This window comes from Pinus tabuliformis, chromosome 5_2, assembly GCF_031772625.1.
Source record: "Pinus tabuliformis cultivar Carrire ecotype Pingquan chromosome 5_2, CPIR1, whole genome shotgun sequence".
NCBI classification, from domain to species: domain Eukaryota; kingdom Viridiplantae; phylum Streptophyta; class Pinopsida; order Pinales; family Pinaceae; genus Pinus; species Pinus tabuliformis.
In genome coordinates this window covers 399,254,866-399,272,286 of record NC_142306.1, presented here as the reverse complement: position 1 = coordinate 399,272,286, position 17,421 = coordinate 399,254,866, and the positions used below count along the sequence as shown (strand labels likewise).

Below are 17,421 nucleotides of genomic sequence, written 5' to 3'. Positions count from 1 at the left end.
CATTGATCAACACCCTAATATGGAAATCTAAGATAAAAGAAATGTGAGGTTCTATGAGAGATGTTAAAGTGAAAGTGGATTACTTTTAAGAATTTTGAGAAAAATATGATATGAGCAATAAAAATCATTAACATAATAAAACCATAAAACCAGTGCCTTAAGATAAATTGCTCAACAGGAATGAAAGATATATTTGCTCAAAACAACAGTAGAATGCTTCAAAAAATGAAAACAACACAATCTTTAAATGGAGACAAAGATGTTAGCATGATAATCGATACAAGATATACAATGCCTTTAAAATATAATCAATGCTTAAATCAAAGCATATAGAGATATCTTGCAAAAGGAAATCAATTAGTGTTCTACTTGCAAAAGGAAAATGAAACAATGTTTGCCAACATAAAATATTCAATAATGACAAGTAAAATGGACAATTGCAAATGAAATCATAAGATGTATTAGCATGAGATGCACCTATACTAGATTTGAATGCAATTAGTCTTGGTTATTTTTAATCTAAAATGCCTAATCTAAATGAGAAGTCCTCCTCTTGAGCTCTTACCAAAAGGTAAAGATTGGGGTGACTGTAAGAAAGACGGGGCAAGGGCATGAAGGTGTCATTAACGATACCCGTACCTTAAGTCTTACAAGCTAGCGTGTGCCTTCGTTCCTACAAGGGGACAAACCACCTTCATAACTACAGAGTCACAACGCTTTTACCTTACTTTGTACCAGATGGAAGAAATTTCCAAGAAAGTTTTTTTCCCAGTACTTTCTATCAACCAACCTTATGCTTGGAGGTTAATTTTAGTGAGGCTTGGGGCCTGGCTTGGAAGCCTTCTTATACTAAAATGCCTAGATGAAATGCATGAGTGAGTGCTATTGCTTCCAAGAATGTATTGATATTAGTGCTCAAAATCAAAGACAATGCTCAAATAAACAATACCAATATCTTTCAATGAAAAGAGAAAGTGAAACAATAGCTCAATGTAGCTCCACAAGTTCCAAATATGTTGCTTTGCAAGTAAATGAAATCAATGCCAAATTGCTTCAATGGAGTGACACAAGAAAGACCCAACAATAATGATAATGCCACATAATATAAATTGACAATGATAAAGCAATGTGCTCAAGAGACTTGTGAAACCAAAGTAGATGGATAAATTAAACTAGGTTAAGCTTGCCCAACAAATATAAAATATTTTCTTGCATCAAAAGAAAGTTTGCATGTGTTCTAGTAGATTGCCCAATACAAGTATTCAAGAAATGGAAATGGCAAACATAAACCAATCTCAAATGTATGCTAAAATGAGAATGGATGTGAGTGTTATGTTAAGAAACTAATCATGCACGAATGAGCTTAGCAATGAGATTAACAAAGAAAATTGGAGTAACTAAACTAAGAGATTAGTCCACCCACAAGCAATGATCCTCCCTCTAAATGGGGAGAAAGGACCATGGGAAAAATCCCAAACTCCCTCACAAGAAAAAATAATCTTTTTATTATAGATTGGTTACATAGAGAGAAAAGAAAATCCTTTTGTGAAGACTTCCCAAGCAAATCGAAGGAGTCTTTTACAACATGCCACTTCCAAGGGCTAGATCTCTTCAGTTAACAACTACAGGAGAGTCTTTGACAAAATCTGAAAATACAAGAAACAAATTTGCCGCAATCAAATCAGCCACAAAGAGAGTTGTATTCAGCGCTAAGGAGAGAGGCTAAGCCTTCTCTAGCGCACAACCTAGTGAGAGAAGGATGCTGCTCTCAAAGTAGAACTCAGTCTTTCAAGAAATGATGCCTCAAATACTCACAACCTCCTTGAATTTTTGTCTCAAAATGCTCGAAACGTCCTACAAATAACTTGTTAAATGTTTCAAATGAAAACTCCCTCAAGCTGCCACAAGGATTGAATTATTAAATCTGCTCAAAAGGGGTTGCAAAACAGATCCAAAATGAGTGGAAAGATGACATGAAAGAGTCAAAATGATAATCCATAATTAGTGTACAAGAACTAGATCAAGACATGCAAATAGAACTCCATACTTGTCTAGTTAAGACCATGCTCTAGGTAGCAAATAAAATCCTTGAAAGCACAAGATATTGATCAAGAAAATTATCGTATTTAAATTTATGTGATCCTAGTAGGCTAGAGGAAAGGAAACTCCCTCTTTTAAAATCATTTGATGAGATCCTTGAGGCAAACGGATTGGGTCCTTCTATTCTTGATCTTGGGAGTTAGTTCGTCTATTGGAAGTTACCCCACGCCCAAGTAAATCCTTCAACCAAATCTGAAGATCTCTACACACTTGGAAAAAGATGTCAGCAATCATAAAGGTATTAGATTATACAATGGAGGAGAAGACTAGAGATTTCGCCAAAATTCTTATAGTATTCCTCTTCCTAAAGTATTTCTCTAACCCAAAAACCACACAAGATAGCTTGCATATGTTTAATCCAAACAAGTGGCAAAATGATAACTAGCATAATCCAACATACATGTAGAATGTAAAGCGAAACAATTGAAATAACATCACCTCAAGCAATGGAAGGAGAACACCAACACAATAGTACCCCAAAGTCTTTTTATTATATGAAAATGAATACAAAATCCAGTAGTCTTTGTAAGCCCAATAACTTGTTCTAAAGATGCAATATGAGGGCCAAAGACTTCATTTAAATAGAACTATGTGAGCCAATCCCAATGAAAAATGAAATGAAAAGTGTAGTAATGGTGAAGATCCCATGTAGAAGAGAAATGGGAAGTTGCATGCTGATGATGATCCAAAGGGAATTCGAATTTGATAAGTGGAGCTCCAATGCCAAGTGTGTAAGTTGATTTCTAAGATGTGGCAACGTTTTTCTTGAGGCTGGACAACATACTCATGTGCCAAATTTGAATTTCCTTTGATGGCTGCCATGTGTGGAGTGTAGGAGCTGAACAAGGAGCACATTCCCCTTGATTTCTCACCAAATCCATCAAAGGAATGACACCTCTACTCAAACTTTTGTTTGTACCCTGTTCTGGATTGCATTTAGTGTGTGTATGGGCTGCCAAACATGCTCTGCTTATCCTCTAAAATATGAACTGTAGGTTGGCATATATAAGTTGTTAGGTCCCTATAATACTAGTGATTCCCCCATTAGTATTGTCATTGTAGCCCTTATTGTTATTGTTGTGCCCCTATTGTCCCCATATTGTTATTATTGTGCCCCATAGAAGCCCACTATTGTTATTATTGTGCACTTATATTATTATTGTGTCAGCTTTGATTATATTGTGACCCCTTAGACTCCTATATATAGAAAGGAGGTTTTGTCATTTGTATCATCCAAGAATTGTTCATTTGTGTAATGTAAAGGAGGTTGCCCCTCTGAAAAGGCTGATTTTGAAGTCGTTGCTCTATCTTTTCTTCTATTTTGTGAGCTGGTTGCATAACAATTGATATCAGAGCTTTGGATTCTAGGGTTTCGCTGCTCCAAACAGGACATCGTGACATTTTCGCTATAACTTTTTCTCTACGACGTTTCAGAAGCTGAAATTAAAACTCATTTGAGAAATCTCAATGAACCTCTAGTCCAAATTTTAGTTCTTGTCTTTGCTATATTTTCGGAGATAGGATCCAAGGATGTTAGGGTTTTTGTAGGCTCCTGAATATATCTCAAATAGGTGACCTGGGAAAATCGTCATAACTTTCTCCTTGAGCATCAGATTGAAATTTCGTAAAAAGTTATAGAAAGAGGACAACCTGTAGTTTTCTGTGTATCGGTCTCAGGTCATAAGGTTGAAACAGTGACACATGGCACTTCGTACAAGTTCGCTCTACTGAACTAGTCTATAATCAGGTCATTGTGGGAGATTTGGCATAACTCTTCCTTGGAGAATCCAATCTTGATCAGACTTGCGGGGTTGGAAAGAGGACTCATAGGGCTACTACAGGATGCAATTTCAGACCTTGGAGATCCACAATTACAGAGATACAACAGATTCAATATTGAGCTCCTACAAAGTGAAAAAGAATGTGTTTTTTTTAAATTTTGCATAAGTTTGGTTGAAAAATTAGTTTGAAGGAATTCAAAGGGCATAGTGAAGCATTATTATCATTAATTGATGCCCCAAAGAAAGAAAATGGAAACACCTAGTAAGCAACCTGAAAGCTCTAGCATGACTCATGAAGAAGAGGAAGAAATGCAACATGATATATCAAAATTACGAGACCAAGTGCAACAAAATTCACTCTCACAAAAAGTAACAGAAGCTAAGATGGATGGTTTAAAGAAAGACGTGGAAGCTAAGATGGATGGTTTAAAGAAAGACGTGGAAGCTAAGATGGATGATATAGAAGAAAAACTTAAAGGCAACATGGAAGATTTGAAGACAGATTTGACAAAGTTGCTAAAAGAAATGCTTACTAATGACGAAAAGATAGTAAATGAAACTCATGATGAGAACAAAAGAAATGTTAATCATGATTTCATAGACTCTAATGTTGGATTGAAGACCCACCATGTTTCAAAGTTCGACATGAGGAAGTTTGATGGCAAGGATCCTGTAACATGGATACTGTAGATGGAGCAATATTTCGATTTCCATAGTGTAAAACACACAAAAGGTATGCATTGCAACTTTATATTTGGAACCAAATCAGTTTGTATGCTTTCGATGGCTTTGCTCTTGTAAACAAATTGTCACTTGGGCAATTTTTATGGAAGAAATGATAGCACATTATGAGGATACAAAAAGCAACACCTTTTTTAGCCAATTGATAAATCTCAAACAAAAGGGTTCAATGATGGAGCACATTGAGGACTTAAAAAATTGAATATAAGGGTAAAAGGTATTCTAGAGGAGCATAGGATTGATGTGTTCATAGGGACTTTAAAGGATAACATCCAACATGAGGTTCGCCTTTGGGAACCTGATTTATTGGAGAAGGCATTCAGGTTGACAAGAAAAATGGAAAGCAAAATTATGGCAACAAGGAAGCCTACCACTCACAACTATAAAGATGGAAGTGTTTTTGCCCCTAGCCTTTCACAACCTACAAGGTTGACACCACAACAATTGGAAGAAAAAAGAGCAAAAGGGTTTTGTTATAGTTGTGATAACAAATACACTAAAGGTCATAAGTGTGCTGAAAAGAAATTATTTTACATAGATTCTGAAGAGGAGGAAGAAAAGGAACAAGAAACGTCAAAAGAAGAGGATATACACCAGGAACAAACCCTAGAGAAAGAAGAAATGAATCTGACCATATCTTGTAATGCATTGGCTGGAATTACCGCTCCTCAAACTGTCAAGATAGAAGGACATATCAAGAAGAAAAAGGTAATAGTATTGATTGATTCGGGCAGTACCCATAATTTTATTCATTGTAAGATAACCAAGGAATTGAATTGCTTCCTATATTCAGCACCAGAGTGTCAAGTGATGGTTGCAAGTGGAGGAGCCATAAATTGTTCTGGAAAGTGCCATAATATCAAACTATCCATGGGATAATATGTGTTGAATAGCCCAATGCTTTCCATTCCAATGGGTGGTGCTGATATTGTACTAGGAGTCCAATGGCTACAATCCTTGGGTACAATAGCTTTTAGTTTTCAAGAACTTTTCATGAAATTTGTTTCAGAAGGAAAGAAAGTTGAATTAAGGGGTATCGCAGGGAAACCGAGAAAGATAAGCAGCTCTATCGGAATGACAAAGCTTCTAAAGAAAGAACAACGAGGTGTAATTGCACAATTATGTTCGCTAGAAGTTCCCACATCGAAATCATCTATTTCTCCAGATCTCCAAAAAGTCTTAGACAATCATTCTAAGGTATTTGAGACTCCCAAAGGCCTCCCACCTATTCGCGATCATGATCATGCTATTCATTTGATTCCAGGAAGTGTTCCTCGAAACATCAGGGTTTACAGATATTCCTATGCCCAAAAGCGTGAAATTGAACATATGGTTTTAGAAATGCTAGCAGTTGGTATAATTCAACCTAGTCAAAGTTCTTTCTCTGCTCCAGTAGTATTGGTGCACAAGAAGGATAGATCATGGCGCATGTGTCCGGATTATAGGGAGCTCAACAAGTTCACTATTAAAGATAAATTTGCCATTCCTGTCATTGATGAATTATTGGATGAATTGCATGGATTAATTTACTTCACCAACTTGGATCTTCGCTCAGGATATTATCAAATCAGAATGAAGACTGAAGACATTCCGAAAACAACTTTTAGAACTCATGAGGGTCATTATGAATTTTTGGTCATGCCTTTTGGCCTTACCAATGCACCTTCTACATTTCAAGGTTTGGTGAATTACATTTTCAAACCCTTCCCTAGAAAATTTGTGTTAGAATTTTTTGATGATATACTAATCTACAACAAGTCTTGGAAGGATCATGTTCAACATGTTGACATGGTGCTCAAACTATTGGAGGAAAAACAATTATATGCAAAAAGCTCCAAATGTTTCTTTGGAGTACAAGAGGTGGAATATCTGGGTCATATTGTATCTCATGAAGGTGTTAAGGTAGATCTTAGCAAAATTAAAACCATTAAGGAATGGAAAATCGCCATATCCATAAAGCATCTGCAAGGATTTCTCAGGTTGACAGGGTATTATCGCAAATTTGTTAAGAATTATGGGAGAATAACAACACCTCTAACAACATTAGTGAAGAAAGATGCATTTTCATGGACTCCAGAAGCAACGAAGACCTTTGAACATCTTAAAGAGGCAATGTGCCAAGCATTGGTCTTAGCTACGCTGGACTTCACAAAAAACTTTATTGTGGAATGTGATGCCTTAGGAAATGGAATTGGTGCTGTTTTAATGCAAGAAGAAAAACTCATTGCTTTCGAAAGTCATCCAATCAAAGGAAAGTATTTACACAAAGCTATTTATGAGAATGAAATGTTGGCAATACTACATGCACTTAAGAAATGGTGACCCTACCTAATGGGAAGACACTTCAAGGTAAAAACGGATCATGATAGTCTTAAATACTTTTTAGAACAAAGATTATTTTCAGAAGAGCAACAAAAATGGGTCACAAAGATGTTGGGTTATGACTTTGAAATCATCTACAAAAAATGGAAGCAAAAATGTAGATGCACTCTCAAGAAAAGATGAAGATGTGGAAGCATTGTTTTGCGCCATTTTTATTATCCAACCAGATTGGATAAACAAAACAAGAGATGAATGGAAGAATGACGAAGAAGTGTGGGCACTCATTCAAAAGTTACAACAAGATCCCAATACATCTGATACATTTAGCGGGAAAAATGATTCGTTATAGTACAATCGCTTATACCTATGTAAGAATTCCCAACTCAAACAAAAGATTCTTATGGAATTGCACACCTTTCCCTTAGGAGGGCATTCAGGATTTTTAAAAACTTACCACATGGTTAAGAAGGAATTTTTCTGGGATGGCCTTAAATCGGATATTGAAAAGTTTGTGGTGGAATGTTCGGTTTTCCAACAAAATAAAGTTGAAACAATTAAGACCCAGGTCTATTACAACCTTTATCCATTCCAAGCCAATGTTGGGAGGAGGTTTCAATGGATTTTATCACATGTTTACCCAAGTCCGAAGGAAAGAGTGTCATCATGGTGGTAGTTGACAGACTTACCAAGTATGCACACTTTTGTGCATTATTTTATCCATTTAAAGCCAATATAGTTTCTATTGCATTTATGGAAACAATTCAAAATCTACATGTAAACCCAAAGATTATTGTAAGCGATAAAGATCCCATTTTCACTGGAAATTTTTGGACAAAATTATTTTCTTGTCTTGGTACTCAGTTAGCTCATAGCTCATCTTATCATCCTCAATCTGATGGGCAAACTGAGATAGTAAACAAATGTTGGAAGGATATTTTCGTTGCTTTGTATATGATAAACAGACACAATGGGTCAAATGGTTGCCTCTGGCTGAATGGTGGTATAACACTTTCGTCCATACTGCAGCAAAAATGACCCCATTTATGGCACTTTATAGATATCACCCACCGTCCATCATATCATATTTAAGAGAAATTTCTAAGGTTCAAGCAGTGGAAGATCACATCGAGCATCAACAACAAGTTCTTCAACTCTTAAAGGATAACCTCACTTCGGCACATAATAGAATGAAACAACAGGCAGATCAACATCGTAGCGAAAGAAGTTTTGATGTAGGTGACTGGGTATTCCTACGACTACAACCATATAAACAATTGTCCCTCAAGCAAGCTAAGAAGGATAATAAATTATCACCAAAGTATTATGGTCCTTACAAGGTGTTGCAAAAGATTGGTACTATGGCATACAAATTGGAGCTTCTTGCAGCGTCCTGAGTGCACCCAGTTTTCCATGTTTCATGCTCAAAGAAGGTCATAGGTGACAAGCTCCCAGTTCAAACAATATTGCTAGAAATTGATGACGAAGGAAAAATCATATTGGAACCTGAAGCAGTCACAGAAACAAAAACTCGACAGCTACGAAATCGATCAATTTCGGAGTATCTCATCAAGTAGAAGAACTTACCCACTGAAGATTCCACATGGGAGGATGAGAATTTTATACAAAAGCATCCAGAACTACTCAAGCATTGAAGACAACACTTTTTTGAAGGAGAGGGGCATGTTAGGTCCCTATAATACTAGTGATTCCCCCATTACTATTGTCATTGTAGCCCTTATTGTTATTGTCGTGCCCCTATTGTCCCCATATTGTTATTATTGTGCCCCATAGAAGCCCACTATTGTTATTATTGTGCCCTTATATTATTATTGTTATGTCGGATTTGATTATATTGTGACCCCTTAGACTCCTATATATAGAAAGGAGGTTTTGTCATTTGCATCATCCAAGAAGTGTTCATTTGTGTAATGTAAAGGAGGTTGTCTCCTCGAAGAGGTTGATTTTGAAGTCATTGCTCTATCTTTTCTTCTGTTTTGTGAGCTTTGCATAACATAAATACACTTGCATTGACTGTGTTAACTGTCCTCCCAAATCTGCATATTAACTGTTGTATTGATTGCTGTAGATGCTGATAAGTGGCAGTTGCGTTGATTGGGCCAACGTGGAGTTTTCTTTACTTGGGTGTATGCAGAGTTCCTTTTTGCAAGTGCTAATTTGATGGGCCTGCCTTCTATGTATGCAAAGGAGTAAAGTGGGTCCCTTCCCACTTCTTTATTTATTATTTTATTTCCATAACATTTACATTAAATCCAACTTGTAATTTGATCATACGTTATGTTTCAACGTTGGACCCTCTTTGACTTTATTTGACTTGGAACTTTGACTTGAGTTGTGGCTTGCTTGGTGGGCCCCACATGATTGTGACATCATCTTTGACCTTCCCTGGAATTTCCATGTCACTTTTTTGACTTAGGAAAAAATTATAAATTTATAAATTTTTCCAAGTATTGAATTTTTTAATTTTTTCCTCATTTTTGCCATTGTCATTAGGAAAAATGACCTTTGAGGGACTATAAGTTTTTTTTGACCCCCAAAGTGCGTCCTAGGATAATGTTGGGTCTCTGAAGATGAATTTCGAGTAGTCACATGACATTTCCCAAGGCCACTTATTTACATCATTAAATAGAAAATAATTAAAAAATCTCGTTTTGTGGTAAATTTTTAATTATTAAAAAATCCTACTTAGACCTAGACAAATTCCACAATTTTTTGTGTGTGATCTAGTATGGTAATATACATCGACTCTAGACACTAAGATGTGTTAGGGGCCTAACCTTGAAACTGTCACCCCGACTTTGGGGTAAAAAGTGAGTGAAAAAACTCAGAAAATTATCGGCCTCTAAAAAAGGGATAATTGTGAAAATTCCTGAATCTAACACATCAGAAATCTCTACTACAATTACTGGTTTACTATCTCCTACTTGTTGTTTACATTAACAAGTTATTTCATTGCATAAATATCGAAGTAAACACTATTGTAGCCTTCAAAAATATACAAATCATACACTGAAATAAACTGAGGCAATCACACAAGGGACACTATTATTTTTGGACAATCGTCCCCGAAAGAACCCAATTCGGGAAAACCGGTGCAACATATAGAGGGTTTGTATTATTAAGTAGATTTTGTGAAAACAACTAGGGTGCCAGAAATGGCTCACTCAACAGAGAATATCCTCGGTAGTAGTACCTCTATCCGGAGACAGATATTCTGACAAATCAACAACTGGATAACCAAACCCTAGAGCGACTCCGACCGTTCCCTACGCTGGACAGCGAAAGCTACTCCAAGCACAGCTCTGGAACTGCGTCACTCCTTTAGGAGCTGCATCACCCTCTCCTTGGTATCAGAGGCTGCTGATCTGCTCCCAGTTTGCCCCACAAAATCTCCCCAGCGCTGCCTATGAGGCCCAGCGTCAGCCTCTACGGCTTCTGCGTCACCTGTGTCAGCCTCTGCGTCAACTCTACGGCCTTTGCGTCAGCCCTTCTAGGGCCTGCACTATCTCTCTTGGCACTGCGCTGCCTCTCTACTATGTTGTCTTCAACCTCGGATGAAAATTCTTGCTACACTGCCCCTCACTGCAACTGATCACTGGCTCGATTTCCTCAACAAACCCAGCCCCAGAGAATCGAACTGGCTGATCTCTCTTGGTGTCTTGGTGTGTCTCCAACTGACCCTCAAGCCTCCTCTTATACTTTTCCTGTTGACGATTCAACAACCTAGATTAAGTCCCTAATAAACGGCTAAGATTAGAACTCGCTTGATCCTCGTCACTTAGAACTTTCTCACCCATATTATATTAATACACAATAATATTTTAATTTTCCTAAGTTTAGACTTAGGAACTCATTAAAAATATTAATTATTTTAATATATCTTCATCCGGGTGGAATTTCTCCAAACAATTTCTGGGTCTTGGAGATCTTATGTGCTTTAGCCTCTCCACCAAATTTCAAGGCCAGAGCACATCCGATGCTATCCAAAACTAACAATAATTAACCAGATAAAAAAAACACTCCAAGGTGTACTCGTTTGCTGATCGAGTCCCAACATCCTAAGCTTGTTACAAACTCTAAACTCATCATTGCTAGTATCACTTATTACAATTCCCCACAAGGTGTGGAATTTGGGTACAAGAAAGATGATGAGAAGATAGAAGTAGATTTAAAAAACTCTGTTGACTGATGATATTTGATGGTACAAGTGTCCTTTGGATCATCCTTGGGCATGGACTCTTTCGTATAATCGTCAAGTGCCATCCCAGTGGTCAACAAGACCAATACCCTCCAAGATCAAGATCAACCACTTTATATGATGTGAAAACCTTGTACTAGCCCAACCTAGTTAAATCTCTTCCAACTGCACCAACTCAGCCTCCTGCTGCAAGAACTTCGACCTCCTACTGCAGATGCAAAATTTTGACTACCTGACAATTGCTGCTGCCACACTTGGAAACTTCGATCTTCTTCCTAGAGCCTTCTTCTTCCATTCGTTTGCCTTTCCTTATGACTTAGTGCTTGAGAGATACCTGTTGACCGCTGGAGTGGCACCTGATGATTATATGAAGACTCCATGCCCAAGGATGATCCAGAGGACACTTGTACCATCAGATATCATGAGTGAACATTGTTTTTTAACTCTACTTTTATCTTCTCATCATCTCTTGTACCCAGATTCCACACCCTGCGGGGAATTGTAATAAGTGATACTAGTAATGATGAGTTTTTGAGTCTGTAACAGGCCTAGGATGTTGGGACTCGATCAACAAACAAGTACACCTTGGAGTGTTTTTTTATCCGGTTAATTATCCCTTCTTTTTCAGGGGAGGATAATTTTCTGGGTTTTTTCATTCATTTTTACCCCAAAGTCGAGGTGACGGTTTGAAGGTTGAGCCCCTAACACATCTTAGTGTCTAGAGTCGATGTATATTACCATATTAGATCACAATTTTTTTTTTTTTGGTATTTGGCTAGGTCTAAGTAGGATTTTTTAATTATTTTCTATGTAATGATGTAAATAAGTGGCCTTACGAAATGTCTGGGGTGTATGACTACTCGAAATTCATTCTCAGAGACCCGACATTATCCTAGGACCCACTTTGGGGGTCAAAAAATGACTTATAGTCCCTCAAAAGCTGATTTTCCTAATGGCAGTGGCAAAAATGAGGAAAAAATTCAAAAATTGAATAATTGGAAAAATTAAGAAAATTTTCCATAGTCAAAATAAGTCAAATTTTGACATGGAAAGTTAAAGGAATATCGAAGGTGATGTAGCAGCAATGTGGGGCCCACCACATGGAGGAAAGTCAAAGTCAAAGTTCCAAGTGCCGAGTCAAAAGTTTCCAGTTTGAGTTAAAGAGGCAACGTTGAAATCATAAAGCACAACGTATGGATAAATTATAATAATTCAACATATTAGAAATATGGGGTGCACATTAAAAGTTTAAGGTGGGACAAGAGGAATGACATGGCAACCATTTTGGAGGTCAAACTAATGACAAGTCAACAATCAACAAAAGAAGCTCACGAATGGCACACTCATCAGTCAAAATCAGTTTTCGATTTGATTAGAGATATGGTCCAAGTAAAGGGAGATAATGGGGGACAAAACTGCCACATGGGACAGTTCTTGTCCCCATCCATTCCATACACACCAAAGATCATACGCAGGCCCAATCATCCTCAATCGTACGCAACAAATTAAGGACAGTCCACACAAGCACAATCTACAGTTTAGATTTTAGAGTCTACGAACAACAGTTTAGAGGCAGCCAAACACACAACAGTTTAAACAACAGATTGGGGTTTTATTTGCAGTGCTGTCCAAACCACAGGTATTTGGCATCTTCTTGTTGAGAATCTCTTGGTGTTTGTTGCCCATTTCACCCACCATTTGGCATCTACAGTAGGGAAAACGATTTTTGCACATGGGCATGAGGAAATTTGGCTTCTACACTTGGCATTTGGAGCTCCTATCAACAAATTCGAATTTGCCTTGTGATCTCCTCCCTCTCACCACTTGTCATTGGAATTTTCTTTGGGATCATCTCTCATTTTCTTATTTATATGAATCTTGAGCTCTCATTTTTTTTATAGAACGAGCTATTGGGCTTGTGGAGACTCTGCTGGATTTTGTATTCATCTTTCATATAATAAAAAGTCTTTGGGGTTACTAGCTTCTCTTGTGGTGCATTCTTTGGTTATGAGGTATCCCTGTTTCATTTGATTTTACATTGCTATCTAGTTGTTTTTTGTGCATTTGCCCGAGGGCATTATTGTCTAGGGAGGAGAGATTTGCAGCTATCTCAAATCTCCTTTGGGCTTAGTATATTTTGTGCTATTGTTATAGCTTGTTATTTTCGGTTGAATGACAAGCTCAACTTAGCCTCTATATGCCAAGTCTCTTTTGCACTAACAATTGGTTTGCAAGCATTTGTGTGTTCAAAGGATAGGTTGCCAAGTTTATTGGAGTGTGAGGACTTCTTCGGTTGGAATATTCACCTCCAAGGATATCAAAGATCCCACAAATTGTTCAAACCAACAATCTCATAAGACATCAAGAGATTTATTTAAAATGAGGTTTCATGAGCTCTTTGCTTCTTTTCCATCTTGAAAAATATCATACATTTTCTTCTCTCATTTGTGTGCATATTGATTTTATCTAGCATTTGAGGCACTATTTCTTTTGCATTCTAACTCTTTTGCTTGCTTTCCTATAGGTGTTCTTGGAGGCAATTCAAGTTTGAAGAAAGGGAGCTGAAGCATAAGCTAAGTAACCCTTTTCCATTTGGAAACTCAAGTCCAAGGTTATTTGGGCCTTCCATTTTAAAGCATTTCACTTCATTCTAAGCAAAAAAAAATTCATTTCTTAAAGAGCAATACTTGGAAGGCACTGGTTGTTTATATATTTCATGCTTACCTTATGATGGTTATTGCTCATATCAGAACTTTTTTTGCTTATAAATCTTAAAGAAATAATCTATTTAACTCTAACAATTCTTCTATAAACTCACATCTCTTTTTTAACTTAATTTTTCATTAGGGACCACCCCCCTTAGCTTAGATTAAACAGAGAGAGAAGGGATTTAGTGTGACAACCCCTTCTCTGAGTTCCTTGCCACCAACCACACCTTGTGGGGTTGAAGGCTTTTCTCACTGACTTGTAGGTAGGTGTAGGCGGCAGGGTCAAGAATACCCTTAGTGACCTTCGCTTGCCTTCTTTCCTCCCTTCCTTCCAAGATCGAAATAGATGTAACCCTTGGGCAGAAACCCTAGCTTCGTCTAGCATGTGAGAGAGAGAACTAGCCCAAACACTTCGTCTTTCTTCGACCTCTTCTTCGTCCTCTTCTTTGCATAGAATGAGAGATGAGTGAGTTCTACTTTGGAGGACGAGTTCCTCTCTTTATATAGGCCTCTTCAAGGGGTAGACGTGGCTCTTCAATTAAGCCGACTTGACAGCGTCTAGGATGACTTGATCTTGGAGGGTATTTTGACACTTTAAAGACAAAATAATTTTTCTTTACAAGATACAATGTGCCCATTGAGGTCTTCAATATATGACAATGACTCTTAGACCTAGGACAAACCCTAGAAGCCCTCAATGGGTGCTTGACCTATAAAATAAAAGAACTTGAGCATGAAACCCATGCTCCAATAATAATAATAATAATAATAATAATTTCTTTTCATTTTATAATTTACAAGAATATATTTGATACCTATGAATACCGAACCTACTTGACATTTTTCAACAAACCTCTATTTGCAAAATGAACAAAAAAACTAACAAAAAGACTTTAAAAATTCGCTGTTGCGCAGCTCGACGATTTTTTTGCATCAGATTGTGATTTTTTCGAAAACATCGCGATTTTTTCAAAGTGAAAAAATTGCCAATTTAATTGCCATCGCGATTTTATCGTGATGTTCGCAACACTGGTATATACTTCAGTATTTACATCCTCTTCATTAAGGCAACAAGAATAGAAATAAAATCTAAATTGGGGGCAAAATCTAACAACTTGGTATCCTTGATCAATCGAAATCTTTTTGCCAAGAATGACATGTGTACCCCCTCTCTCCATGCATGAAAAAAGGCAAACAAAGAGTTAAACTTGTTCTCAAAAACATATTTGCACTGAAGCTTCCAGAGAACAAACATAAGTAAAATTTTGAAGTGGTGCCAAATGCCACTAAGTAATGAGTGAACTAAGGATTTTTTGTCACCCAACAAAATCACATGACAATGCAAATTTCCTTGAAGAGTAGCTGCCTCCACTATTTGAACATGATCGCAGCAAGACCTGGCAAAAGGACAATCCCATAATAAATGATTTAACATTTCCAATTTAATGTAGGAAGACAAAATATCATCAGAGGCGCCACTCTTAGCGAGTTGAGCCTTGGAGGGAAGGCCTTGGTAACTGACTAGCTGAGCAATCATCTGGAGCTTGTAAGATACCTACACCGACACACTGTACAACCACCAAATCCACTTGCCTTTCACATTGGATGACACCTAGCTTGTCTAGTTGGACCAAGCTTATGTCGCTGATGTAAAATGGAGTACAACTAATAGTAAATTGTGTGCTCTTTTCTTGCTAACATATCTTGGTACATTATATAACACATTATGTCGAATTCCAATATCATTTTATTTGTTCACCATTCTTACCTTCAATTGTGAAGGGCACTCAAATATGTAATCCTCTAAGTTGTTTTGCAGCTGGCAACAAATTCACAAACTGCTGTCTTTCGATCAATGACTTCTGGATGAGCTCAAGGATCAAGTATTCAAGCTATTATTCTATGGTTATTTATGTGGAGATATTCTGTTATCTTGTATCTTGAATTGAAACTCATTTAATTTATATTTCTGTTACAATATGTGGTTCTTATAATCTCTTCCTGTTCCATTTGGAGGTATCTTTGGGACAAGACATTATAGTAGTAGTTGTATTGGACAAACTTTTCATGCTTTTTCACAACGAATAATAAAAATAATGGCACTTTAATTCTTGGTTGACGAATTGCTCATTGGATGCTTGTTTGTGAAGGTTAAGAGGCATGATTTTTGTGAACAAAAGTGAATTCGGAGAAACTGATGCATTTATACTAGATCTAGCTCTTTGTTCGTTTATTGCACTTTAATTCTTGGTTGACAAATTGCTCATTGAATGCTTGTTTCTCAATTTTAAGATGCATGATTTTTGTGAACAAAGGTGAATCAGGAGAAACTGATACATTTTTCCTAGAGGTAGCTCTTTGTTGCTTTATTGTTGAAGTGGTGGTTTATGGATAAAAATAAGAGGATTTTATATTTTTCATGAAAGAGAAGATTGCAAACTCTAGGAAAAGTAAGGTGATTAGAATAAAAATAAAAACTGATTCACTTAGTGTTTTGCTCACTTAACTTGTAAATCACAATAGGAAGGTGGTTGGAGACAGTCTATTTCTCATGTGTTTGTTGTTTGAGACGACAAACAAGGATTAAATTGTTTCTATGTGAACAACAAGGACTAATGTGGGTGTCAATGTAATTTGTACATTGAAGTTAACAGATTTAGTATCTGCTCTCAGTACTTTTCATACCAAGGACTTGAAATTCTAAAAAGGCATGAAACATGACAAATTTTCAGCCCTTTCTTGTTGTGTATTGTATTATTCATTGTTGTGGAATCCATGATTAGCATCTGCCTTACTGTGGTTTCTCTTTTAACTGCTTCTTTAATATTATACTTGCAGCAACAGATGGCAGTAAATATGACATTTTTTATAAATATCTGTACAATCAGGATATTCAGAAGGGCCTTGACCTTGGGTTAGTATCACCAGAGTTATTGCAGAGTTTTTTTGAGCTTGAGCAACAGCCTTTTATTGCAGACCTCACACATCATTTTCAGGTATGTTCAGGTTACCTTCTTGACACACTCTTCAACATTTACACAATCATGTACATGAATATATTCATTTTTAGACGTTTTCATGATATTTCCCAACTTTTATGTTTTAACTACCTCTATTTATATACACAATCATGTACATGAATATATTCATTTTTAGACCTTTTCATGATATTTCCCAACTTTTAAGTTTTAACTACCTCTATTTATATAATTATGTAACTTCTCTCTCTCTCTCTCTCTCTCTATATATATATATATAATGTGTGACGATACAAATTATTAAATATCAATGGCCATGTCTCTAATAGTGAGCCATGTCTACTTAAATTACTTATATCAGTACTTTTGATGGCACTTCATCATTATTCATGTCTATCACATACAATATCTTTTACTCTGAAGAAAATCTGCTCTATAATTTCTCATATTTACTACCCAGTAGTATTAGGATTCAGAGAAAATTCTATTAGGATATTTAGAAACTTAGGAGTTAGTTGAGTTCAATTTGGTCTAGTGTGTCTTATTGTGTTTCTTTAGTATACATTATTTGCAGT

General features: G+C 36.7%; 1 protein-coding gene across 4 annotated transcripts in view; it reads left to right on the top strand.

Moving 5' to 3' along the window:
* Positions 1-17,421, top strand: part of LOC149159181 (protein RETICULATA-RELATED 5, chloroplastic-like) — a 441,272-nt gene that overhangs the window by 155,121 nt on the left and 268,730 nt on the right. For all 4 annotated transcript variants that reach the window (XM_089436421.1, XM_089436419.1, XM_089436422.1 and 1 more), the window contains exon 5: positions 16,757-16,864. In XM_089436421.1, the coding sequence (XP_089292547.1) occupies positions 16,757-16,864 (108 nt within the window). The remainder of the gene's footprint in view (positions 1-16,756; positions 16,865-17,421) is intronic.